The sequence below is a fragment of the Barbus barbus genome (assembly GCF_936440315.1).
Source record: "Barbus barbus genome assembly, chromosome: 10".
Lineage (NCBI taxonomy): Eukaryota > Metazoa > Chordata > Actinopteri > Cypriniformes > Cyprinidae > Barbus > Barbus barbus.
The window spans coordinates 17,429,766-17,453,379 of record NC_136738.1 but is presented as its reverse complement, the minus strand read 5'-3'; the positions used below and the strand labels follow the sequence as shown (position 1 = coordinate 17,453,379).

Below are 23,614 nucleotides of genomic sequence, written 5' to 3'. Positions count from 1 at the left end.
AGTCAGTGCAAGTTTATTTCAGCAGAAACAGCTCAGACTTACAGTTTAGTCTAGGACTAGGCTTAAGCCATGTCTGTGAAACCGGGGGAAAGAGTGCAAAGTAACATCCAAAAATATAATACACACATAACTAATATTAAGAAAGGACATAATTACATAATGTAAGAATAGTATATAAATCCTGGAAACTAATTCTAATAACTGAGGGTTATTTACAGGGGGTCCATGGACCATCACAGAAAATCTGTGTATAACTCTCCTGGCATAAATGTATAATTTGTCTCCATGTATAACCTGTCATAAAAAAAGCATGAATAAATCCTACAATTGCTGATTACTTCACATTTTTCAGGTTTCATTGATGAATAGAAAGTTCAGAAGAATAGCATTTATCTGAAATATAAATCTTTTTTAACATTATAAATGTCTTTATCATCACTTTTGTTCTATTTAAACCATCTTTACTAAATAAAAGTATTAATTTCTATAATACCCCCCCCCCCCCCCCAAAAAATATATATATATAATAGCAATGATAATTATACTGACTCCAAGCTTAAATAAAATTAATTCAGATAAGTGTTAATCTTTTGATCTTTGTATTCATTAAAATAATCCTGAAAAAAAATTACTCAACTGTTTTAAATATTAATAATAATAATGATAAAAAAATGTTTCCTGAGCAGCAATTAAGTATATTAGAATGATTTCTGAAGGATCATGTGACACTGAAGACTGGAGTAATGATGCTGAAAATTACAGCAATAAATTACATTTTAAAATGTATTCAAATAAAGCAGTTATTTTAAATAGTAAAAATATTTCACAATATTAATGCTTTTGCTGCATTTTGGATCAAATAAATGCAGGCTTGGTGAGCAGAAGATAATTATTTAAAAACATTAAAAATCTTCTTGTTCAAAAACTTTTGACTGGTAATGTACACTTAATTTTTTCTAAACTATACAGCGTAGCAAATCACTTGGAAGTGGTTTTGGCACTGTGGGCAGGTGCTAAAGTCCTGCTGGAAAAGGAAATCAGCATCTCCATAAAGCTTGTCGGCAGATGGAAGCATAAAGTGCTCTAAAATCTCCTGGTAGACGGCTGCATTGACTTTGGACTTGATAAAACACAATGGACTAATCCCAGCAAATGTCACGGCACCCCAAATCATCGGAAACTTCACACTGGACTTCAAGCAGCTTGGATTCTGTGTCTCTCCAGTCTTCTTCCAGACTCCAGACATTGATTTCCAAATGAAATGCAAAATTTATTTTCATCTGAAAAGAGGACTTTGGACCACTGAGCAACAGTCCAGTTCCTTATCTCTTTAACCCATTTAAGATGCTTATGACGTTGTTTCTGTTTCAGAAGTGGCTTGGTAGCCCTTTTCCTGAAGACGTCTGAGCGTGGTGACTCTTGATGCACTGACTCCAGCTTCAGTTCACTCCTTGTGAAACTCTTCCAAGTGTTTGAATCAGCTTTGCTTGACAGTATTCTCAAGCTTGCAGTCATCCCTGTTGCTTGTGCACCTTTTCCTACCCAAATTCTTCCTTCCAGTCAACTTTGCATTTAATATACTTTGATACTTGGCTCTTTCTTTCTTACTTGGCTCTCAACGAAGGCGGACGCATTTTTCTCTCCCTCTCCTCCCCTTACCTTCCCTGCTTTGCTCTCTCGTCTCGTCTCGTCTGGTCTATTGTCTAATACTTGAGAGACTCTCTCTGCACTGCTCTCCAAACTGAAAAATCATGGATTTGATCAACTGGTCTCTCAACGCAATAGACACCATCTTCTCGATGAGAAGCTTGGGTTCGGGGGAACCTGACTGCCCTGCCGGACCGTTCGCAGCTGGCTACACGATGGACGCATGGGAAAGATTATGTGCTTTTGTTGCTGGGGTGTTTTTCCTGTTCTCACACTGTACTCCCAAAGGAGCATAGTCTGGGGGTTGTTATTTTTTTCTCCCCCCCTTCCTCATGTTATGCTGTATTTCTTCCTCAATTATCCTGTCTTCCTGTCTTGTCTACCCCCTTGTCATATTGTATGTATGTTATGTATGGACAGGTTGATGGCTAATTTCGCTGGTACTTGTGACTAGTGACAATAAAGGGCTACTACTACTACTACTACTATACAGCACTCTGTGAACAGCCACACCTTTCAGTAATGACCCTCTGTGACTACCCTCTTTGTGGAGGGCATCAATGTTCATCTTCTGGACCATTGCCAAGTGAGCAGTTTTCCCCATTATTGTGGTTTCAAAGAACAAGAGATACCCGTAATTTATACTGTAGGGATGGTCATTAATTGAAACTCAAATGTAAATATTCTAATATTTTGAGATACTGATTTTTGACTTTCATGAGCTGTAAGCTCTAATCATCAAAATTAAAACAAAAAACTTTTGAAATGTTTTATTGTACATGTAATAAATCTAAAATATATGAACTTTTTCACGATATTATTTTTTTTTTTAGATGCACCTGTATGTAAGCTTGTTTCTGCCACAGGATAAAAATAAAAAATTAATAAAAATTCATTTTGACTTTTCATCTCACAATTCTGACATTTTTCTTGTAATTCTTAGAATGAAAGTTTGAATTGTGAATAAAAAATAAATTAAAAATGAAGTTATGCACAACAAACTTACATATTCTGTAAAACAGGTTGCGTCGCTTCCGGTTCAGGTCTTTTGTATGTGCTTTGTTAAAGGTTAAAACTGTTTTACTCAAGATCGCATTTTTGGTAAAATTCAAAAAAGACAAAGTATACTTCAAATCCTCATATGATTCACTTATTTAACCCCTCCTAAAAACTCCAAAAAACCCCTCCAGATACTTCATGCACTTGAACGGCAAGCTTCTTACATTCCAATGCTCAATGATGAAATAAGCTTATAAAATTCATACACTAAAAATTCAATATTTATGTCATTTGGGACACAACTATACTTTCAGTGGTAATACACCATAATACGCTTTATCTAGACAGTCTATAAGGGCCATTATTTGCACGTTGTTAAAGTGCCCCTATTATGGGTAATGAAAAGTTCATATTTTGATTTTGGGAGTCCCCAACAACAGATTGACATGCATGCAAGATCAAAAAAACACTTCCATTGTCTTATAATATGCATTTATTTTTACCTTATTTGCTCAACGACTGCCAAACGATTTGTTCAACGATTAATTTTTCCAAACCCCTCCTTTGCGTTATGCTAATCGATTAGCGTGATCGGTCATTTGGTACATTTAATTTCCATTTTCATCTCGCCTGTAATGTCTGATAAAGCAGTGTTTGTGAGAGCAGTGTGGCTTTTTGTAAAGCGTTACAGATTTAAAACTTTGCAGGATATTTTCATTCACTGTGTTACACGCTGCATGAAAGGTAATTTTCAAAAATTCATAATGGGGCGCTTTAATAAAGCTTCACACATGCAGCATCAGTCAAGAGAACCACAGTCTTTGGTTTCCAAAGAAACTTATTAGTCTGTCGCCTGACTCACGAATAATCTATCTATCTAGCTGAAAGGGAGCTTGATCACACGTCCACTGGTATGAATCATCACTAAGTTCTGAATGGCTTACTGATTTGAAAGGCTTAATAATACTCACAATGTCCGCATGTTAGACAAAGGCTAACCTCCGATATTAAGATGAAGTGAGCCATATTCACCTTGTGATACAAAATTACTTTTCATTTGAAGTGATTTGAACTCATTTTTTTTTAATAATTTAGCATAAGTACATACAGAAGCATGAAAAGAGTGAGATTTACAGCCAAGGTGATGCACACTTGCAAACTGATTTGATTTACAGTTATGCATCAAGACCAAGGCTAGTAATTTGTATGGATTGCAAAAGAATATAGTCTAACCTTGTGATGGTTAAGGTGGATTGCCTTTGTCCTGCTGAACACTAAATCATTCTAAAGCATTCTCTAACTGCTGCTAAATATATCTTTTTATTTTTTCAACATTAAAAATGAATGTATAATGTTTTAGTTTTTATTGAATCATATTTATTTTTAAATATTATTTGTTCTATTTTTATTAAAGTTAAATTGTTTAATGCATTTTTTTATTGAATTATATTTGAGAGAATTTAGGATACACTCATACTGTGACGTCGACATCAAATCATTTTGCAGTTTATTTATTTTTATTTAACATGTATTTTATTTATTGCTATTGCTTTATTTATTGCAGTTAAGATTTAGGATTCAGGACTACACTCACTCACTAATTTATTTATTATTCATTTTATTATTTTTTAAATAATGTAATTTATTTTTAATAGAATTCTCCTTTTTATTGAAATAATTTATTGCTGATTTTTAACGCATCACACTATCTTTTATGAATTTAAAATATAATTTATTATCTATTTTAGAACATTAATGTTCAATACATGCACATTTAAACTATTAATAAGATGTGAATTACCAGAAATGATATTCCCACTGTCTCCCTCTCTGCCCTAATTCTTTACTGATCTGAGGATAAGAGCACAACCGAAAAAAGGAAATGACGGTCACGTGATTCACTGCTCTTGCCGAAACTGTGAAGATCAGAACCGACGAGGGACCTTTCCACTGATAAACCATTTCAATAGATTTATTTCACACTGAGTGATGGCCTGCACTCCAGTTTCCAAATGCTCTGTTTTTGAAACTGAATGCGTGTTATTTTCTTGGCACTCTCTCAAGAAATATGAAGCATAGCTGCATGCAGAAACTAGCCAACTGGCCTTGACTGCACATAAATCTTCCGCAGATCTTCGATTCTAAGAACGCGCTCTAGAATTATGATGCTTTTATGGTGCAGTTAAGATTACAGCTGTAAAACCCAATAAAGTACTTAGAAATTGTACCCTAGCGGAAAAAAAGCAGAAGGTCAGAAAAGCTGTGGAAACATTAGCGCTGTGGGTGCCTACATTCACCCTGAGAGAGTATATATCACACCTCAGTGAGCTATTTGAAAATTAATTTAGATATATCACACACAGTATGAGAAACACATCAGACATTTTCAAGTGTTCTTATGACATCTTTAAGTGGCCAGAACCGCTTTAGATCAGGCCTGTATCACAATAGCTTTAACATGCTGAGTGTCTTCAGCTATTATTAAGACCAACATATTTATGTGCCTGCAGACCGCATTACTCAAATTAAGTGTCACATATGCTTATGTGTGAAAAATATACGTGCACTGAATAGTCAATTAGCCAGCTGACTAGATAATCATCCCATTAGAAAGATGAAGCTATCATAACATGAAGAAATCACAGAGGGTCAGGCATCCATAGTCAACAAGAAGCAGACGTGGCAGATGCTTGACATCATCACTGCGGTCAGTGAAAAGCTCAACTGCCAATTTCTGGCCGGATCAGAGGCATCCGAGATAATTTCATCTACTACCTGTCAGTCTAAAAGTAATTTAGCACAAGGTAAGAAAGGGAAAGGGAAGGTAGAAGATAAAAACAGAGGTAATTTGTTTATACAGTGCCCTCCAAAAGTATTGAAACAGTAAAGACAAAATTGCTCTGTTGGCCATGGAGTCAAGACATTTGCAAATATGATTAAAAGATGAATATGAGACAAAACTACAGAATGTCACATTTTATTATTGGGTGATTCAACACATACAGGTCCTTCTCAAAAAATTAGCATATTGTGATAAAGTTCATTATTTTCTCTAATGTACTGATAAACATTAGACTTTCATATATTTTAGATTCATTACACACAACTGAAGTAGTTCAAGCCTTTTATTGTTTTAATATTGATGATTTTGGCATACAGCTCATGAAAACCCAAAATTCCTATCTCAAAAAATTAGCATATTTCATCCGACCAATAAAAGAAAAGTGTTTTTAATACAAAAAAAGTCAACCTTCAAATAATTATGTTCAGTTATGCACTCAATACTTGGTCGGGAATCCTTTTGCAGAACTGACTGCTTCAATGCGACGTGGCATGGAGGCAATCAGCCTGTGGCACTGCTGAGGTGTTATGGAGGCCCAGGATGCTTCGATAGCGGCCTTAAGCTCATCCAGAGTGTTGGGTCTTGCGTCTCTCAACTTTCTCTTCACAATATCCCACAGATTCTCTATGGGGTTCAGGTCAGGAGAGTTGGCAGGCCAATTGAGCACAGTAATACCATGGTCAGTAAACCATTTACCAGTGGTTTTGGCACTGTGAGCAGGTGCCAGGTCGTGCTGAAAAATGAAATCTTCATCTCCATAAAGCTTTTCAGCAGATGGAAGCATGAAGTGCTCCAAAATCTCCTGATAGCTAGCTGCATTGACCCTGCCCTTGATAAAACACAGTGGACCAACACCAGCATCACTGACTGTGGGTACTTGACACTGGACTTCAGGCATTTTGGCATTTCCCTCTCCCCAGTCTTCCTCCAGACTCTGGCACCTTGATTTCCGAATGACATGCAAAATTTGCTTTCATCCGAAAAAAGTACTTTGGACCACTGAGCAACAGTCCAGTGCTGCTTCTCTGTAGCCCAGGTCAGGCGCTTCTGCCGCTGTTTCTGGTTCAAAAGTGGCTTGACCTGGGGAATGCGGCACCTGTAGCCCATTTCCTGCACACGCCTGTACACGGTGGCTCTGGATGTTTCTACTCCAGACTCAGTCCACTGCTTCCGCAGGTCCCCCAAGGTCTGGAATCGGTCCTTCTCCACAATCTTCCTCCGGGTCCGGTCACCTCTTCTCGTTGTGCTGCGTTTTCTGCCACACTTTTTCCTTCCCACAGACTTCCCACTGAGGTGCCTCGATACAGCACTCTGGGAACAGCCTATTCGTTCAGAAATTTCTTTCTGTGTCTTACCCTCTTGCTTGAGGGTGTCAATGATGGCCTTCTGGACAGCAGTCAGGTCGGCAGTCTTACCCATGATTGCGGTTTTAAGTAATGAACCAGGCTGGGAGTTTTTAAAAGCCTCAGGAATCTTTTGCATGTGTTTAGAGTTAATTAGTTGATTCAGATGATTAGGTTAATAGCTCGTTTAGAGAACCTTTTCATGATATGCTAATTTTTTGAGATAGGAATTTTGGGTTTTCATGAGCTGTATGCCAAAATCATCAATATTAAAACAATAAAAGGCTTGAACTACTTCAGTTGTGTGTAATGAATCTAAAATATATGAAAGTCTAATGTTTATCAGTACATTACAGAAAATAATGAACTTTATCACAATATGCTAATTTTTTGAGAAGGACCTGTATACGTTTTACCAGTTAAGAAGTTCCCTTTATCTGATGTGAGCATTGGAACATTGAAGTATTAGAACAGTTGCCTCACAGGTCTTTCTAAGTGATCAGCTGTGTCCTGTTGCATTAATTCTTCAGATATTAAAAGCAGAGAATGTGTCATATCAGTTATATCCATTACTTCTGTATTCTGAATCTTGCATTCGATGATGACACACACAAACCGGGATGAAGACGAGGGAGCTGACTTTGAGAGAAAAGCAAGCAATTTGGATGCTAAAAGAAAAGAGGAAGTCAATTAGAGCTCTAGCAAAAACAAAGGGCATGGAGAAATCAAGAGTTTGGAAACCACGAGTGACACCAGCAACCATTGATGACAGACAAATCATAAAAGCTGTGAAAATGAACCCTAAAAGAAGTGTCTGTAAAATCACCAACAACTTCCAGAAAGCTGGGGTGATGCTCTGACAATCTACTGTCCTCAGGAGACTTTGACACAGAATTACAGATGCTACACAGCAAGATGCAAACCTCTGACCAGCACCAAAAATAGAAAGGCAAGATTAGAGTTTGCAAAAAAGCACAAAGGTGAGCCAGAAGAGTTTTGGAACTGTGTTTATGGACCGATGAGACAAAGATGAACCTTTATTTAAGTGATGGGAAAGCAAAAATGTGGAGAAAAAAGGGAACTGCAAATGATCCCAAGCATAAAGCCTCATCTGTAAAGCATGCTGGAGGTGTTGTCATGACATGGGCATGCATGGCTGCCTCTGGAACAGGCCCTCTCAACTTTACTGATGACTTAATGTATAATGAAAGCAGCAGAATGAATTTGGAAGGGTACAAAACCATCTTGGCTACCAATATTTCAAGAAAATGCCACCAGATTCATTGGGAAGTGCTTCATATTGCATCAGGACAATGACCCAAAACACCCTGCCAGTTCAGTCAAGGAATTTATAAGGGCAAAGAAATGGAAAGTCTTAGATTGCCCAAGTCAATCTCCAGATTTAAATCCGATTGAACATGAATTTCACCAGCTGAAGAGGAGAGTAAAGGCAGAAACTCCCCAAAACAAGTAACAATTGGAATTGGTTGCATTAAAGGCTGGGAAAAGTATTTCAAAGGATGAGACCAAGAGTCTGGTGATGTCTATGGGTCACAGACTCACTGCTGTGATTGTGTGCAAGGGATCTGCAACTAAATAATAGCTTTTAATATTTTATATCTGCCTTATGTTCAACTGTCCCAATATTTATGCTCACATCAATGAATGGGATGAACTCTAAAAGTGCTGATCTTTTTATTTGGTAAAATGTGTATGTGTTGAAACGGCTAATAATGAACTGTGACATTCTGTAGTTTTGTCTCATATTCATCTTTTAATCATATTTGCAAATGTCTTGACTCCACAGCCAACAGAGCAATTTTGTCTTTACTGTTCCAAAACTTATGGAGGGCACTGTATATGGTGATTTTGGCATTATAATTGCAGTAATCTTTTTCACCTTTGTTCCTTGACTCTGTGCTGCACTCTTTTAATGAGCTTCCCATGTATTGTGGAGATGATTCATTAATTAGGATTACAGGCGTGATGTGACATATGTGAATAATTTAGCATCAGCTCAGAAGAGGGTTTAGGAGAACCCCAGAAAATACATGAAAGGCGTGTCAAACAGGGTTCTTTACTCGTGCCTCTTATGCCAGCTTTCTCTCTCTATTTCTCCCTCGCTCTCTTTTTCACACGCTCTCATTTTTGAGCAGCTGTGACAGTTGGCATTTCATACTTAAAGTTCAAAGAACTTTGCATTGAGCCTGGCTTTCCCATCTCTCTCTCTCGCTCTCTCTCTCTCTCTCTCTCTCACACACACACACACACACACACATAACTCTAGCCCTGAAGGATTGATACTTACACTCATCTAGGTGGGCGTACTAGTTAGTTCTGGGTTAGATAAAACCCTCCGGCACGAAGACTAAACTGTTTACAAAGTACTCTTTAATTGATTTAAATCACTGTATGTGTGTGTGTGTGTGTGTGTGTGTGTGTGTGTGAGAGAGAGAGAGAGAGTGAGAGTGAGAGTTTCCATGTGTAGGTGTTTTTTGGTACGTGTGCATGTTTTTTGGGTCAGTGAATGAAATGAAAAAATAAATCTCCTTAAGGTTATTTAATTTTGAAGAAAATGCCACCCACACGTCTTCTGATTCCCAGCAGCCACGGCTGCACCTTGCTGATTAGGAATCGTGCAGGTGCCAGTCATATCATAAATGCCTTCTTGATACAACCCACACACAGGTTAAGACACACTTCAGATGCACACAAACACTAACCTGAAATTATATTTTTATATATAGGCCTATATGTCATGTTGCATTGAGTGTTAGATATATATTTACATATTAATATACAACCATGGAGCCTCAACAAATTTCCAATTATTAATTGCTTAAAAATTATTAATTATTCAATATAAAAAATTATTATATAAAAACCTAACTTAATAAAAATGCTAAAACAGTGAGAAAAGCATTACATTGAAAGTATAGTTTGTTCCTCTAAATAACCATTGTTTTTATTGAAATTAACAAATTCATGCAAAATTAGAAATTAGGATCTTAAATATTATGGATTCAAAAACTAAATTATGGTAAATTATTTATTTATTTATTTATTTATTTATTGAGAATTTATATGTATATATTTATATATATATACAGTATATATAGATATATAATTGACTGTAGATCTGTAGACTGTAGCCTGACTGTAGACTGTAGATTGACAATTAACTATAGATCTTTATGTTCTCCATGTTCTGAAATTACCCGAATGAATGAGAAACCGTTTCAGATGATTTAGTACATGCAGGGAACTGAAAAAATCATTCAAAATGATTCACAAACCAATTCACAAACCGTTCCCATTCAGTTGGTTCACTTGGTACAAGACATGACTATGGGATATCGCGCTCTCGCACTGCTGAAAACACCTATATTCATGCCTGAAAGGCCAATGACGCATGATAACATGGGCGGGGCTGCCTGCCCACAGCATATAAATGCAGTTGTATGCGTCATTCCCTTTGTTCTTCAGCTCTTCACTGTACTCTTAGGATACATCACGCCACCTTCACAAGAGAAAGCCCACGGTGGTGATCCTTTTTGAAACTAAAGAGAAACAAAGCCTAATTAACTATTTTTCGAGTAGGATGTCTAAGCACAAGAAAGAATCTCGCCCCTGTCCCATGGCATGTGGGTATTCAGTGTCCAAAAAAGATACTCACGAACACTGCCCGGTGTGTCTGGGGATTGGCCACGCTAGGTTGGCTCTCTCCAACCCCAGGGCATGCGCACATTGCTGGCAGCGTTCCACGCTTGAGCGGCGTGTGACATTTGTGGAGCGAGTGCTCGGTGGGGCAGTGGCCAGTCAAGGTCCACTTCTGTCCTCTGAGGCTGATCCAGAGGCGGCTCTGGCCGTTCTTGGGGAAGTCACGGGGAGCTGGGGCGATCGCATGGAGACCGAGGAAGGTAGAGGAATTCCTCTGATCGCTCCTGAGTTCGGTGGGGAGTTTGGGTATTGGGATGATGATTCTGTCTCTTTGAATGCGGGCGAAGAGTTCTCTGACGATGCTATTCAGGCAGAACAAATCATGGCTTCTCAGTCGCTCTCTGAAGCGGTGGGAAGTAGGGAGAAAGGGGACAATCTCTTCATAGATCTCTACTGAAGAGCGGCAGAGAAGTTGTCTGTGGAATGGCCTCTTCTGTACAAAAGAGCTCGCACTTTGGTGGTTTCATCTGTCTCCAGTGTAGACAGTGAGGACCTGCTTGCCACTTTATGCCGATTGTGTAGCGGAGCTCATGTCTTCATGGCCAAAGCCTATGTCACCCCCTCCTCCGATGCCTAGCGCAAACAGATTCATGGAGCTCGAGGGAGTGGGGGAAGCAGGGTTGGTGTCAACCCCCCCAATGGAGCATTCTCTGGCTGCATACCTGGCACCCATGCAGAATAGTGGTATCACAGGCACCCCCACTCTCCCGATGGGCCTTTGCTAGTTTTCCTTTAAGCAGCTGGGCAGGATTTATGGAGAACAAGCCTGCGTGGCCAGAGCATTAAGCACTATCTCTTTACTGCAGACTTATCAAGCCATCTGCTTGGGAGGGCTGAGCGAGGCCGTGTCAGCAGGGGCGCCGTGTGACGTGCTTATGGGAGAAGTGCCGATTACATGGCCGATTACATTCTGCGTGCAACCCGTGGTGCACAAGAGGCCGGCCTCTGTGAGAGCACCAAGGCCTGGTGCTTGGGAAACAGAGTGGGCATGCATGCAATCTAAGCAGCAGGTGGGGCCAGGAAGGAAGGGTCTGCCTCCGACGAAAGGTGGACATTTCTCTGTGGGAAAAAGAGGGCAGTCCAGTCCCTAGCCTGCAGTTGGGGAGGAATGTCGGCCCAGAGGCAGCCGTGTTCCTGTCTCGGTGCAGAAAAAAATCCTGCAAAAGAGTGGGCTTGTTTTCAGTGAAGAAACTTTGTGTTCAGCATGCAATGCCTCATGTGTTGATTGGTCAAGAAAATCAAAGTAGTTTAGAATCAATAACCTCACAGTTGGGCCATGTGCCAACAGAAGGGAAAGATGCAGTGATATGTCATATCCAGCATTGTGTGCGGGGGATTCCCCGGGTAATGATGGGGATCCTCACTGTTTGCCTCGAACGGTGGTGCACATGTGCACCAACACCATGGGTTCTTTGCTCAATTCAGTGGGGCTACCGGCTGCAGTTTCTTGCGCACCCCACCACCCCCTGTTTCGACGGGGTAATCACGACCTCAGTTTTGGAAAGGGATTCCCCAGTGCCGAGGGACTAAATCCACGTTTTCCTTGGCAAAGGTGCAATTCAAGTGGTCCCACAGGAGAGCATGGAAGAGGGGTTGTACAGCCGTTACTTCCTCCTCAGCCTAGGTTTGCGGCAGTTGAACAAGCACCTCAGATGTTTCAAGTTCAATATACTTATGGTACTTCATCTTCTGTGCTCACTGCATCCCCGGAATTGGTTTGTATCAGTAAGACTTGATCAAAGCACATTTCCATATCACAATCCCCCCGGGGCACAGAAAATATCTGAGGTTCTCCTTCAAGGAGACTGCATACGAGTTTCAAGTCCCGCTGTTTGACCTATCCCTAAATGCATGGAAGCAGCGTTAGAACTGTTAAGGCGTCAGGGGATGAGAGCGCTCGCCTATTTGGACGACCTGCTCCTGGACGCACACAGCAGAGAACAAGCAGTGTTGCAGACACAGACACTTGTTTCTCATTTGCGGGATCTGGGATTATTAATAAATCTGGAAAAGAGCTCCCTGGTTCCAAATCAGCAGATTTTATATCTTGGTTTAGAGATAGATTCCGTACGGAACAAAGCTATGCTGTCGGTATGAAGGGCAGAGGATTTTCACAGGTGTCTGGCTCAGTTTCAGATGGGCAAGCAGATCCGTGGGTGGTGCACGTCCCAGGCCATCTGAATGGTGGGGTGGACATGTTGTCCAGGGGCGGTCTGCAGGTCAGGGAGTGGAAGCTTGCACCCGCGAAAAGGAGCGCAGATCTGGGATCGGTTTGGCAGGGCTGAAGTGGATCTTTTTGCATCTGCAGAGAACACGCACTGCTCGCTGTTTTTCTCGATCACAGACAAGAACACTTGTTTGTGTGTACGTTCTGTTGCATGTATGGCCCAGGACCCTGCTGTATGCGTTTCCACTGGCGGATCTGATACAGCCCACTCTAGATTGGGTGTGTCAGGAGGGTCTATCATTGATTCTGGTGGTGCCTTGCTGGCCAGCAAGATGTGGTACACGGGCATCAGGGAGTTACTGTTGGGGACGCCGTGGTGCCTTCCCCTGAGAAGCAACCTCCTGTCACAGGCAGGGGGGCAGATTCTGCATCCTCAGCTAGGGCATTGGTCTCTGTGGCCTTCCCCGCTGAGGGGGAAAATCTGATGGCAGCGGGACTCTCTATCAATGTGGTGGCCAAAATTCAGAGCGCTAGGGCACCATCGACAAGAGGGCTTTTTGTGTTGAAATGGCACATGTTTGAAAATTGGTGTGGGCGGAGATCCTTATCACCATATCAGTGCCCGGTGTTTCTGCAAGAATTGTTTGAAGGGGGTCATGCCCATTCCACGCTGAAGGTGTACCTAGCGGGCCATCTCAGCCTGTCATGAGGGCATAAATGGTGCTGCGCCTAGTGCACACCTACTTGCCGTTCGGTTCCATTACAAAGTCAATGAGCACGTTTACATGCACATCTGTAAGCTGATAACTAACAAATGTCAGCTTATTAAAATAACCAGTTTTCCCCGTTTACATGCACATTAGTAACCTGATAACGCAAGTAAGCTGCGTTTACATGACTTCATTAATAAATCAGGTTATTTTCCTGTATAGTGATGTCAAAATATAATAATTTGCGTATCTGACTCCGAGTATTCCATACATTTGTCAGTTGTGATGTTAAATTAAGCTTGAAACTTACAGCTCATATATTATCCTCTCATGCAGTTATAAATGCAGCATTGTGACTGAACCATTTCTACTTCTGCTGCACGAGATGAGAACACATTTTTATCATTTTCTGAGTCATGAAAAAGTCTGCTTTTGTGATATATTTCCTTCTTTACTGCGAGACGTTTGCTCAGTCTAGATGCGCTTAAATCTGCACTAAGGATGCATTGCTGTCACACATCACACATGCACATTTCAATAAGCCGACAGAAAGAGGCAAAAATCTACCTGTTTTGACCAGTTTATGCTTAAGCCGGTTATGACCTTACTCCAATAAAAGAAAAGGGGTTACCGCATTTACATGACCACCGCGTTTTGGGCTTAGAAAGCATAATTGGCTAAGAACGTGCATGTAAACACACTCAATGGTGCCGTCATGGGATCTGGATCTAGTTCTAGAGGCCAAGTGTGAATCTCCCTTTGAGCCGCTAGAGTCCCTAGATCTGAGGATGTTGTCTTATAAAATGGCTGCAGAGAGCTGGCTACTGGCGCTGGCGTCGGCAAAACACGTGGGTGACCTGCATGCGCTGTCAGTGCATCCCACTTGCATCCAGTTTGTGTTGGATGGGTCGAGAGTGGTGTTGCATTCAAACGCAGCATATACACCTATAGTCTTGTCAGGGGCATATAGTGCGATCTCATTTGAGCTGCCCGCTCTGTCAAACCTCTCACACGTTTGTTCGGTTTTACCGACTGGATGTCACTGCGGCAACAGTGGCTCGGTCCGTGCTCACCGCAGGGGTTGCAAGCCAAGGCCCGTCGCTCCTGTAAAAGGCATGGGGTATGTGGCGGCGCTAGTCCCTTATGTTTAGTTCGGCGACTTTGCGGGGCGTGAATATATGTCCCGTAGTCATGTGTTGTACCGAGTGAACCGACTGAATGGGAACGTTGAGTTATGTATATAACTGCTGTTCCCAGAATGAGGGAAACGAGGCACAACACCTCTGGGCCCCGTGCAGTCGGTGGCTCGGTGAAGAGGTGGACTGAACAAAGGGAATGATGCATACGGCCGCATTTATATGCTGTGGGCAGGCACCCCTGCCCATGTCGTCATGCTCATTGGCCTTTCAGGCGTGAATATAGGTGCCTTCAGCAGATGGCGCAAGAGCGTGATATCCCATAGTGATGTGTTGTACTGAGTGAACCGACTGAATGGGAACAGCAGTTATATGCATTACTCAACATTTTGCTGGGTTGTTTGTTCAAGGCCTTGAACAGAATCGACTCAAAAAAGTGATTAATTCACAAATGGGGCATTGTTCATGCCCCAGATAAAAGAGACTTGGGCGCTTAGAATAAACTGTGTTTCTCCTCAACATGCATACAAATTGTAAAAAAAAAATTACGAGAAAACGCCACCCACTGTAGTGAAGTAAAAGTACTGTTTTTTTTCGTTAGAAATGTACTCGAAAGGTAAAAAAGTAACCATCTTTAAATCTACTCTTAAAAATACATTTCTTTCCAGAAATTTACTTAAGTAAATTTAATTCATACCCATCTCTGGCCGTTGTGAATCAGGCTAAGGTAAGGAGATAGTTTTGAACACTGGCTAGTTGTGTACTTGCCCAGAAATTGATTTTGGATAATAACTAAAAAAAGTTACAGACTGCAGGTTTAACTAACAAGTATAACTATTTATTTATTTCAAATTTTACTCAAGCATTATTAAATTCATATTTCTATATTGCAAGAAGCTAGGCTATCTACAATACTGAACAAATCAGTATTGTAGAAATTTAAATTCATAACATTTGTTTCCATGTATTTGTTTATGTACCATTTTTCCTCACACAGTTTCTCACACAACTGCAAACATATTGTGGTGATTCAGGCAGCTGGTCTGAGCCTGCGGGTAATTGGCAAATCACCCTGCGGCTGATGGAACATGACTTTTTCTCACAACAGATTGTTTTACAGTGTACAAAAATTCATTCATATTCATGATTTCTTGTAGTGACTCAGGGGAGACCCAGCATAATGGAAATACTTTCTGTGTCCACTTCTGTGAGCTCCATGGAATGTCCAAAATCTAGTGAATAATTGCAGTGATCGAGTCTGCGCTCTTCACTTTGATGCTTTTGTGACGTTTAATGAAATCTCTGGGACATATTCAGCTCTCACTATTTTGTTTTCACTGTCAGAAGTACAGGATAGTTATGTTGAAAGGACAGTACAAGCTGTTTCACTCTGTCTAACCGGAAGGCTAATTCACAATGTGTTCTCTCAGGATTTTTCTATGGGGTTGTAGAATAGTATTTTTTTGTTTGTTTGTTTTTTTCGAGTCATATGTTTATCTACCATGGTTTTATGGAGTAAATACTGAACAGCTCCCATTGTCCTCTGAATTTTTTTGCCACACATTCATTTAAAATGTGCAGCTTCTACATTCTTTTATTGAGTTATTCATGTGCAGTGTGTCTTAATGTAACTTCATGCTCTTACTGTCATGGCCAGCCATAACAGAGCCAAATTATGACCATTCAGGTCAAGCGGTGGAATTTATAAATACAGAGGCTGGCAGAAAACCCTAGAAAAACAATGTTCTCTGGAACATTGAGTTACAAATGTTTATCTACAGCTCTGGCTGTCAGGCTGCTTAATATATGTGACCCTGGACCACAAAACCAGTCTTAAGTCGCTGGGGTATATTTGTAGCAATAGCCAAAAATACATTGTATGGGTCAAAATTATCGATTTTTCTTTTATGCCAAAAATCATTAGGATATTAAGTAAAGATCATGTTCCATGAAGATATTTTGTAAATTTCTTACCATAAATATATCAAAACGTATTTTTGATCAGTAATATGCATTGCTAAGAACTTAATTTGGACAAATTTAAAGGCGATTTTCTCAATATTCAGATTTTTTTGCACCCTCAGATTCCAGATTTTCAAATAGTTGTATCTCGGCCAAATATTGTCTGATCCTAACAAACCATACATCAATGGAAAGATTATTTATTCAGCTTTCAGATGTTAAGACAGGTTTTGTGGTCCAGGGTTACATATCTTTGATATACTGGAATGATGGAAGCTAAATACTGCACCTATACACATATATACCTGGCTAATTATCCACTTATTAGCCAATTATCAAAGATGAAACAGAGATTCAATGTCTGGAAAACAAGTTTATGACCATCACCATAAAACAACAACAACAACACCGCTGTCAATTCAGACACTGGAAATAGAATCAGAAAACAGATCAGAGGTTTTCACAAGGTGCTGAGATCTGAACCCCTCGTGTTGCCATAGAACCCTGAATCCAGAGGTACATTTTCAAAACCAAAAACTTACAGGTGTTCTTAAAAACATGTTTTCAAAGAACTTCAAATCTGACAAATGTAAGTGTTGGGTTTGAATACTGCCACTATCTGAACAAAATGTGCAACTCGAAAAGGTCTCAGAAATAGTTTTTGATAGGTCCAAATGACAGGGTGAAAAGCGGATACTTGGTTCCCTTTTAAAATGAAAAGCTTAGACTTTTCATGCTGCGCCAGGCTGGTTTATGCTGGTTTCCTGTAGTTTGGGGCTAGTCCTGCTGGTAGACCAAAATAGCTGATGTTTACCACCAGAAAATACTCTAATCTGGATTGTTGCCTTTTCAAAAGATTTATTTGAGAAGGTTTCTATGGAAGCCCATTTCCACCTCAAAGTAAAAATAAGTAATTGTGTCATTATTTCTCACAATGTAATTTTGTAACAACGGTGGATTTATACAGTACCATACATACTTTATGCACTGCACATTTGTTTTTTAAAGAAATCAATACTTTTATTCATCAAGGATGCATTAAATAGACCAAAAGCGACATTTAGCATGTTACCAAAGATTTATATTTCAAATGCTGTTTTTTGAACTTTCTATTCATCAAAGAACACTGAAAAAATTAACAGTTTCAACAACAGTATTACGCAGCAACTGTTTCAACATTGATAATAAAAATAATTATTTCTTGATCACCTAATCAGTATATTAGTTTCTAAAGGATCATGTGCCACTGAAGGCTACAATAATGGATGCTGAAATTTGAGCTCTGCCACCACAGGAAAAAATTACATTTTAAAATACATTACGATATAAAATAGTTATTTTAAACTATAACAATATTTCACAATATTACTATTTTTACTGTATTTTTGATCAAGTAAATGCAGCCCTTGTGATCATAAGATCTTTTTTTTTTTTTTTTTTTTTTATATTAGTCACCCCAACGGTAGGCTAGTGTATCTCATTTTGTAGCTTTGTATTTACCTCTTTTATTTTTTACTCTGAAGTGGAAACAGGCTTCTATAGGTTTTTTTTTTTAGTTCTCATCCTAAAATAGGAATAATTTAAAAAGCCACTTCTAATAATTAAATAAATTAAATACTTTTTTGTTGACCGCAGACACTGTTTGTTTCATACTTTTAATAAAGGTAAGGTCCAAAAACCAGTCTCTTGTCCTTCAGGAGAGCTTCTGTCTGGATTCAGTGAATACAAATGTTTGTTAAAATGATAAACCAGCAGCACACAAGTCAGCTTGAGGCTACAACATCTCAATCATTTGACGCAGTACAAAAACTAGTCACATCACAACTTTTATCCACACTCGTTTTCAAAAACCAGACGCTGTAAACAAAATACTGCTGATCTCCCATGAATTTATACTTCACTCTCTGGCATATAAAGTGCTACATAAAAAAAAAAAAAAGTCTTGACATCAAACCAAAACTTTGACTTAACACTTATATACAATTTTTATAACCAGAGAAGCTTTATCCCATTGATTCAACTGACATTTATGGTCAGGACAGATCCCGATCAGATGAAGGTCTTTTGATGTATCAGTACCCTGTGATGAAGTCATGGACTGTGAAGCCGTTCATTCACAGATGCAGTCGGGCTTTGAAAACGAATACTTTAGTCCAATCGGAGCTGATTTCTGTAGAGGTAAAATGGAGAGAATGCCAAACATGAAACCCAGAATAAAATCCAGGGTTACGGCTGGCATTTTGTGAGTTCACCAAGTGAATTCACAAGCAGCTGACACTCTCATTTTTGCTGCTTTTGGACAGATGGTGGTCTTTATTGGGAAGAGGCAGAGAGAAATCCCCATTGCCTATTGATCCAGTGAGCGGCAGGTGTGTGGACTGATAGGCCATTGGTGGAATGGTGTTGACCAGAATTAGTTGTAGCGGTTTCTTCTCCTCATGGAACTGGCATCGGATGTATCTGGCGAAGGCTGAGCGGTAAGTCTTGTTGAAGAGCGTGTAAACCAGTGGGTTAACGGCAGAGGAAAGGTAACCGACCCACACAAACACATTCAACAGTCCGTTCATTACGTTGGCATCACACGTCGCTGGCTCGCAAACCACCGCTAAAACATTAGTGATGAAAAAAGGACACCACATGACCACGAACAGGAAGAAAACCACACCCAGAACTTTGGAGGCTTTTTGCTCATTGCTGATGGACTGCACAGTGTGCCGTCCGAAAGGTGGCGTCACAACCCCCGACTCTGCCCCCGCCTCACGGCTCAACGAGCGCCGCAAGAACAGGTTTTTCTCTGAGGGCGAGAATGAGGGTCCGGGTAGGAAGTTGAGAGTGAATCCTGCACTCCATTTGGGCCTGGGCACCAGTTGGTCAAGGCAGAGAGTTGCTTCACTCTGCAGAGCGCTGATAGTCAGGAAGTAGGTCACCACCATAATGGTCAATGGCACAAAGAAGGCCACAAAGGACCCAATCAACACGAAAGAGTTGTCAGTCAATAGGCAGCTGCCATCCTTGAAAACTTTGGTGTGATCGCGTAGACCCAGCACTGGGATTGGCATGGAGATGCCTGCAGAAAGACAGGGGGAAGAAAGTGTATTTGTGGTTTAGTTTAGTTGGCAGAAATTGTGACAGACCAAAAAACAAGGTGGCAAAGAAACCCAACAACAGTGGAGAAATGATGACAGTTGCTTATTTCACACAAAACAAAAAAGCAGCAAAGTTGTGTGACCTGCAGTTTGTCTATGACACATGCAGCTGTTCTATGTGTCCTTTACGCATGCAGTCCATTTGCACAAGTAGACATTAATGAATAATAGTTCATATAGTGCTATAAATAATTCAGATTTAATAGATAACACATTAACATGCAATTCTTTATTCTTTTTAATGGTGTTAATACAGTTAGAATATCTGACATAAATTTTTCACTGTGATATTTTTTTATCACTAAATGAGGTAAAGGAATACCCTCTTAATTGAGAATTTATGTTCACAATCAAAATAAGGTTCACAGTGATTAATAATAATAATTGATAATAATAAACCAATATTACAATTTATTAACAACCCTAATAAATAGTACAGTTGTTTAACAAACTATGGTAATAAAGAGTATGGGTTTTATAATTGTGTTATATATAATATTGTATTCATAGATAACATGTTAAAATGCAATTCATCCATTTTTATTTTTAATGGCAGCAAAGCATTTAGAAAATCTAACATCATAGTTATTTTATTTTGCTGTGTGATATTTTTATCAGTAAATGATGAAAACGATCCTCTTAATTGATTATTTTTTTTGTATACAAAACCAAAAAAGTGATTCATTTCCATTAATAATAATAATCATCATCATCATCATAATCAACCTCACCAATATTGTTATTTAGCAGCCTAATAATAAATAGTAGAATTGCTATAATAGCGCCATCAACTTACAATTTATTTGTTTCTTTTTAATTCCATTAACATACTTTGAAAATTTGACATTTAATTCTGTTCTTTAATTTTTTTTTTTTTTTTTTCATTAATGATGGAAAAGTGTGGGTTACATGACATTTCGAAGATAACAATCCATACAATTCATTTGGACTAGAAAAGGTTTGCTCATATAAAGGAATATCACTTATTGTAAACAGCTGACTAATGCTGATATCTAAGAAATGTATTAGTCGATAAACCATCTCTTATCTCCAAGGAAAAACACACACAAACACAGCTGTACACAAACATCAGTTCAACAGCACACGTTCTGTCTGATATCCAGTCATCACATCTTGTTTCGATGATAATGATAATCTTCAAATAGCTCTTGGCTCGTAATCATGTGTAAACACTTTCCATTAATTGTTTCAAGCACTAACACATCATTTATTTACAAATCATTAAATGGTTTCAAACTGAGAGCGCAGGTGGCGTATATTTATGAAAAACATGCTGGGCGGCTCAATGGGAACCCTGTGATTGATGGATCTCTTGTTCAAGGACAGGCTCATATTATTCGACTTACTCAGACACATTGCTTATGCTTAGGCAGCAAAAAATGTCCGTCTTTGTCACATGCCTTTGGGTTACTTCACAGTAATTGATGGGACTTTGTTTCTCTCCTTGCCTATAACTATAGTTTAGAGGCGTTACCTCACCAACACAACTATTTATGACCATTAGCGTTCAGTTCAGCCTGTTTAATGTTGTATATGATATACTTCACATTTCCGCTAGCATCTTGCAAATGGAAAGCTTGTATCGCTCAAGGACAAACTTTCAGTGAAACTGTCATGGTGATAAGACATCTCCATGGCAACAGTAAATCTCTGCAAATCGTGTCTGATCTCTGGGGTTTGTTGGGGGAAACCGAGCTGGGAAGGATGGGGTGGAGTGGGGGGGGGGGGGGGTGCCATGATGGACCCTGTGCCTCTGGACAATGCGTCTGGCATTGGCTGAGCATCTATGGATAACTGCAGGCCTTGGATGATTGTGATAAGGACCGCAGAGTGGAAAAAATGGCTGTTGTTGTGTGTCAAAATATGAGAGAAATATGAGGAGATTAAACATATATATCAGTAAGTTTTCTCCTTCAAAACTTAGTTTAGTGTGGGGTTACTTTATCTTAGTCTCTATCAGCCTCCTCTGGCATCACATTTCTTATCCTGGAGATCAGAGTAAACAGAGTTGAAAGTTAGAAAAGCAGCATTATAATGTAAGTTGTGATGGTGCTTTGCTCAAATCCACTGACAGCTCTCAGCCTAGGGTTGCGTCTCCACAATGGATTTATTCACAACACCTCAGTTATATGTTGACTGACTTAAAGCAACACACCAGAGGTAAACCGGGTACAAATTCTGACTAACTGATGCCACCATAATTCTCAGTCGATTAATCACAGTTGTTTTACAAGTTGTCTGAAATGTCATTTTTAAGATGTAGATAAGACATAATCTTATTAAATATGCACTAATTGGCATATATTTCCAAGGTTCAGAATAATTGTTTCATTTTGTTGACATATTACAGTTTAAGGTTTTTGCAGAAGGGATCTTTTTAAATCAAGAAATACTGTCAACAGCCAGAAGAAGAAGAAGAAAAAAACATGTTTTAATAATAAGATGTTATATAAATCAGGTGAATTATATATGAACAAACTCCTTTACCTTCAGAATATAGATATAGAATATAGAAAAGCCTTCAGAATATAGATAGCAATTGAACTGCGAAGTATGCTGCAAGTACCTCTGAAGTTTTCTGGCTCAGTGAATGAGAAAAAAAAAATTGAGGAAATGTAACAAAATGTAAAAAAATATGTATTGTAATTGAAATCTAAAGACAAATATATGAAGCGTAATAAAACAAACACTTGTATTTTAACAATGTGTATTTTGGCTGCTTTTGTTCCACTTTTCTTATTATGGAATAACAGCCTAACATCTCACAAATGACCAGTGCTTGAAAAAAACAATGGTTTGGTCTAAAATGTCGTGCCTTAAAGCAGACTGAGAGGGGAATATAGTTGATCTGTTTTGTTTGCATTACTTGGATGGATGGATCAATAATGGATTCTTTAATGCAGGAAAAATAACACCTATCAAATGCTCCACTACAAAAACTAGCTAATTCTGCATGTTTATGCTATCTCAGTGCTATGCAGCTTCTCAACTGATAATTAGAAAACCACTTTTTAGTCTTAACAACCAGACTTGCTGTTTTTTGAAAAGCATCTGACTCATGCTCAAAGAGCCCTAATCTCCGAATTGTTAGTAGATCTACTTTGATCCCCAAATGACACATAATTACCATCTGAAAGTCTTCTTCACTTTAAAGCAGCACTAGCTCTCAGCTCTTTGACCACCCTGAAGCTCACACAGGCTTGAGACTGGAGTTCTGGGATCCAAAAGTGTACCGCTACAGCTAAACCACTTTATTAGTGCAGATATTTTAGTTCTATATCGGTCTCTATTGACTTTAGTTATTTTGGCTTTGCATTATAAATGTATTTCATTAGACTGTTTTGTTTTTCTTTTTGCATTACTGTGATGTAAATGGCGTGGCATTCACTTTATTACATTTTCTGCTCATAATATCCTTTTCTGTCTGTCCTGCATGCAGCTCGAACTAGGGCTGGTCTGAGGTCATTTTGAAGAATATCAGTGATATTTTAATGCAGAGCTTGGGCATTTCTTCAACTTCAGGCACAGCAGAGGTTGATTTTCATTAAAACTAATAGATTTCTTTTTATTCGTTTATATGAAGATCACTAAATGCTTTCATTATTATTGCTACTTACTTTAGAGTTTTTCTTTCAATAGTAAAGTCTATTCATAAATAAACAAATATCTCTCTTTTTTTAAAAATATTCTAGACATTTGTACATACATTTTATCAATATTGTGTGTAATTGTTTACCAAGGCAACATTAAATGAGACATGATATAAGGAAAACAAGAAAAATAAAGGTAAATATAGTTTGTGAACAATATTTTTATTGAGAGCAAGCTTGAAAAGTGTAAAAAAAAGTGATTTGTATTTTACGATCCGCAAAATGAAATTAGTCTTAGCAAAGATGGAACCATTTTATTTCACAAATGTTT

The 23,614-nt window shown here is 39.0% G+C and overlaps 1 protein-coding gene across 1 annotated transcript in view; it reads right to left on the bottom strand.

Moving 5' to 3' along the window:
• Positions 1-18,787: 18,787 nt before the first annotated feature.
• Positions 18,788-23,614, bottom strand: part of htr2aa (5-hydroxytryptamine (serotonin) receptor 2A-a) — a gene marked incomplete at both ends in the record, with an annotated part of 32,186 nt that continues 27,359 nt past the window's right edge. The window contains one exon of the mRNA XM_079426998.1: positions 18,788-19,593. Within this exon, the coding sequence (XP_079283124.1) occupies positions 18,788-19,593 (806 nt within the window). The remainder of the gene's footprint in view (positions 19,594-23,614) is intronic.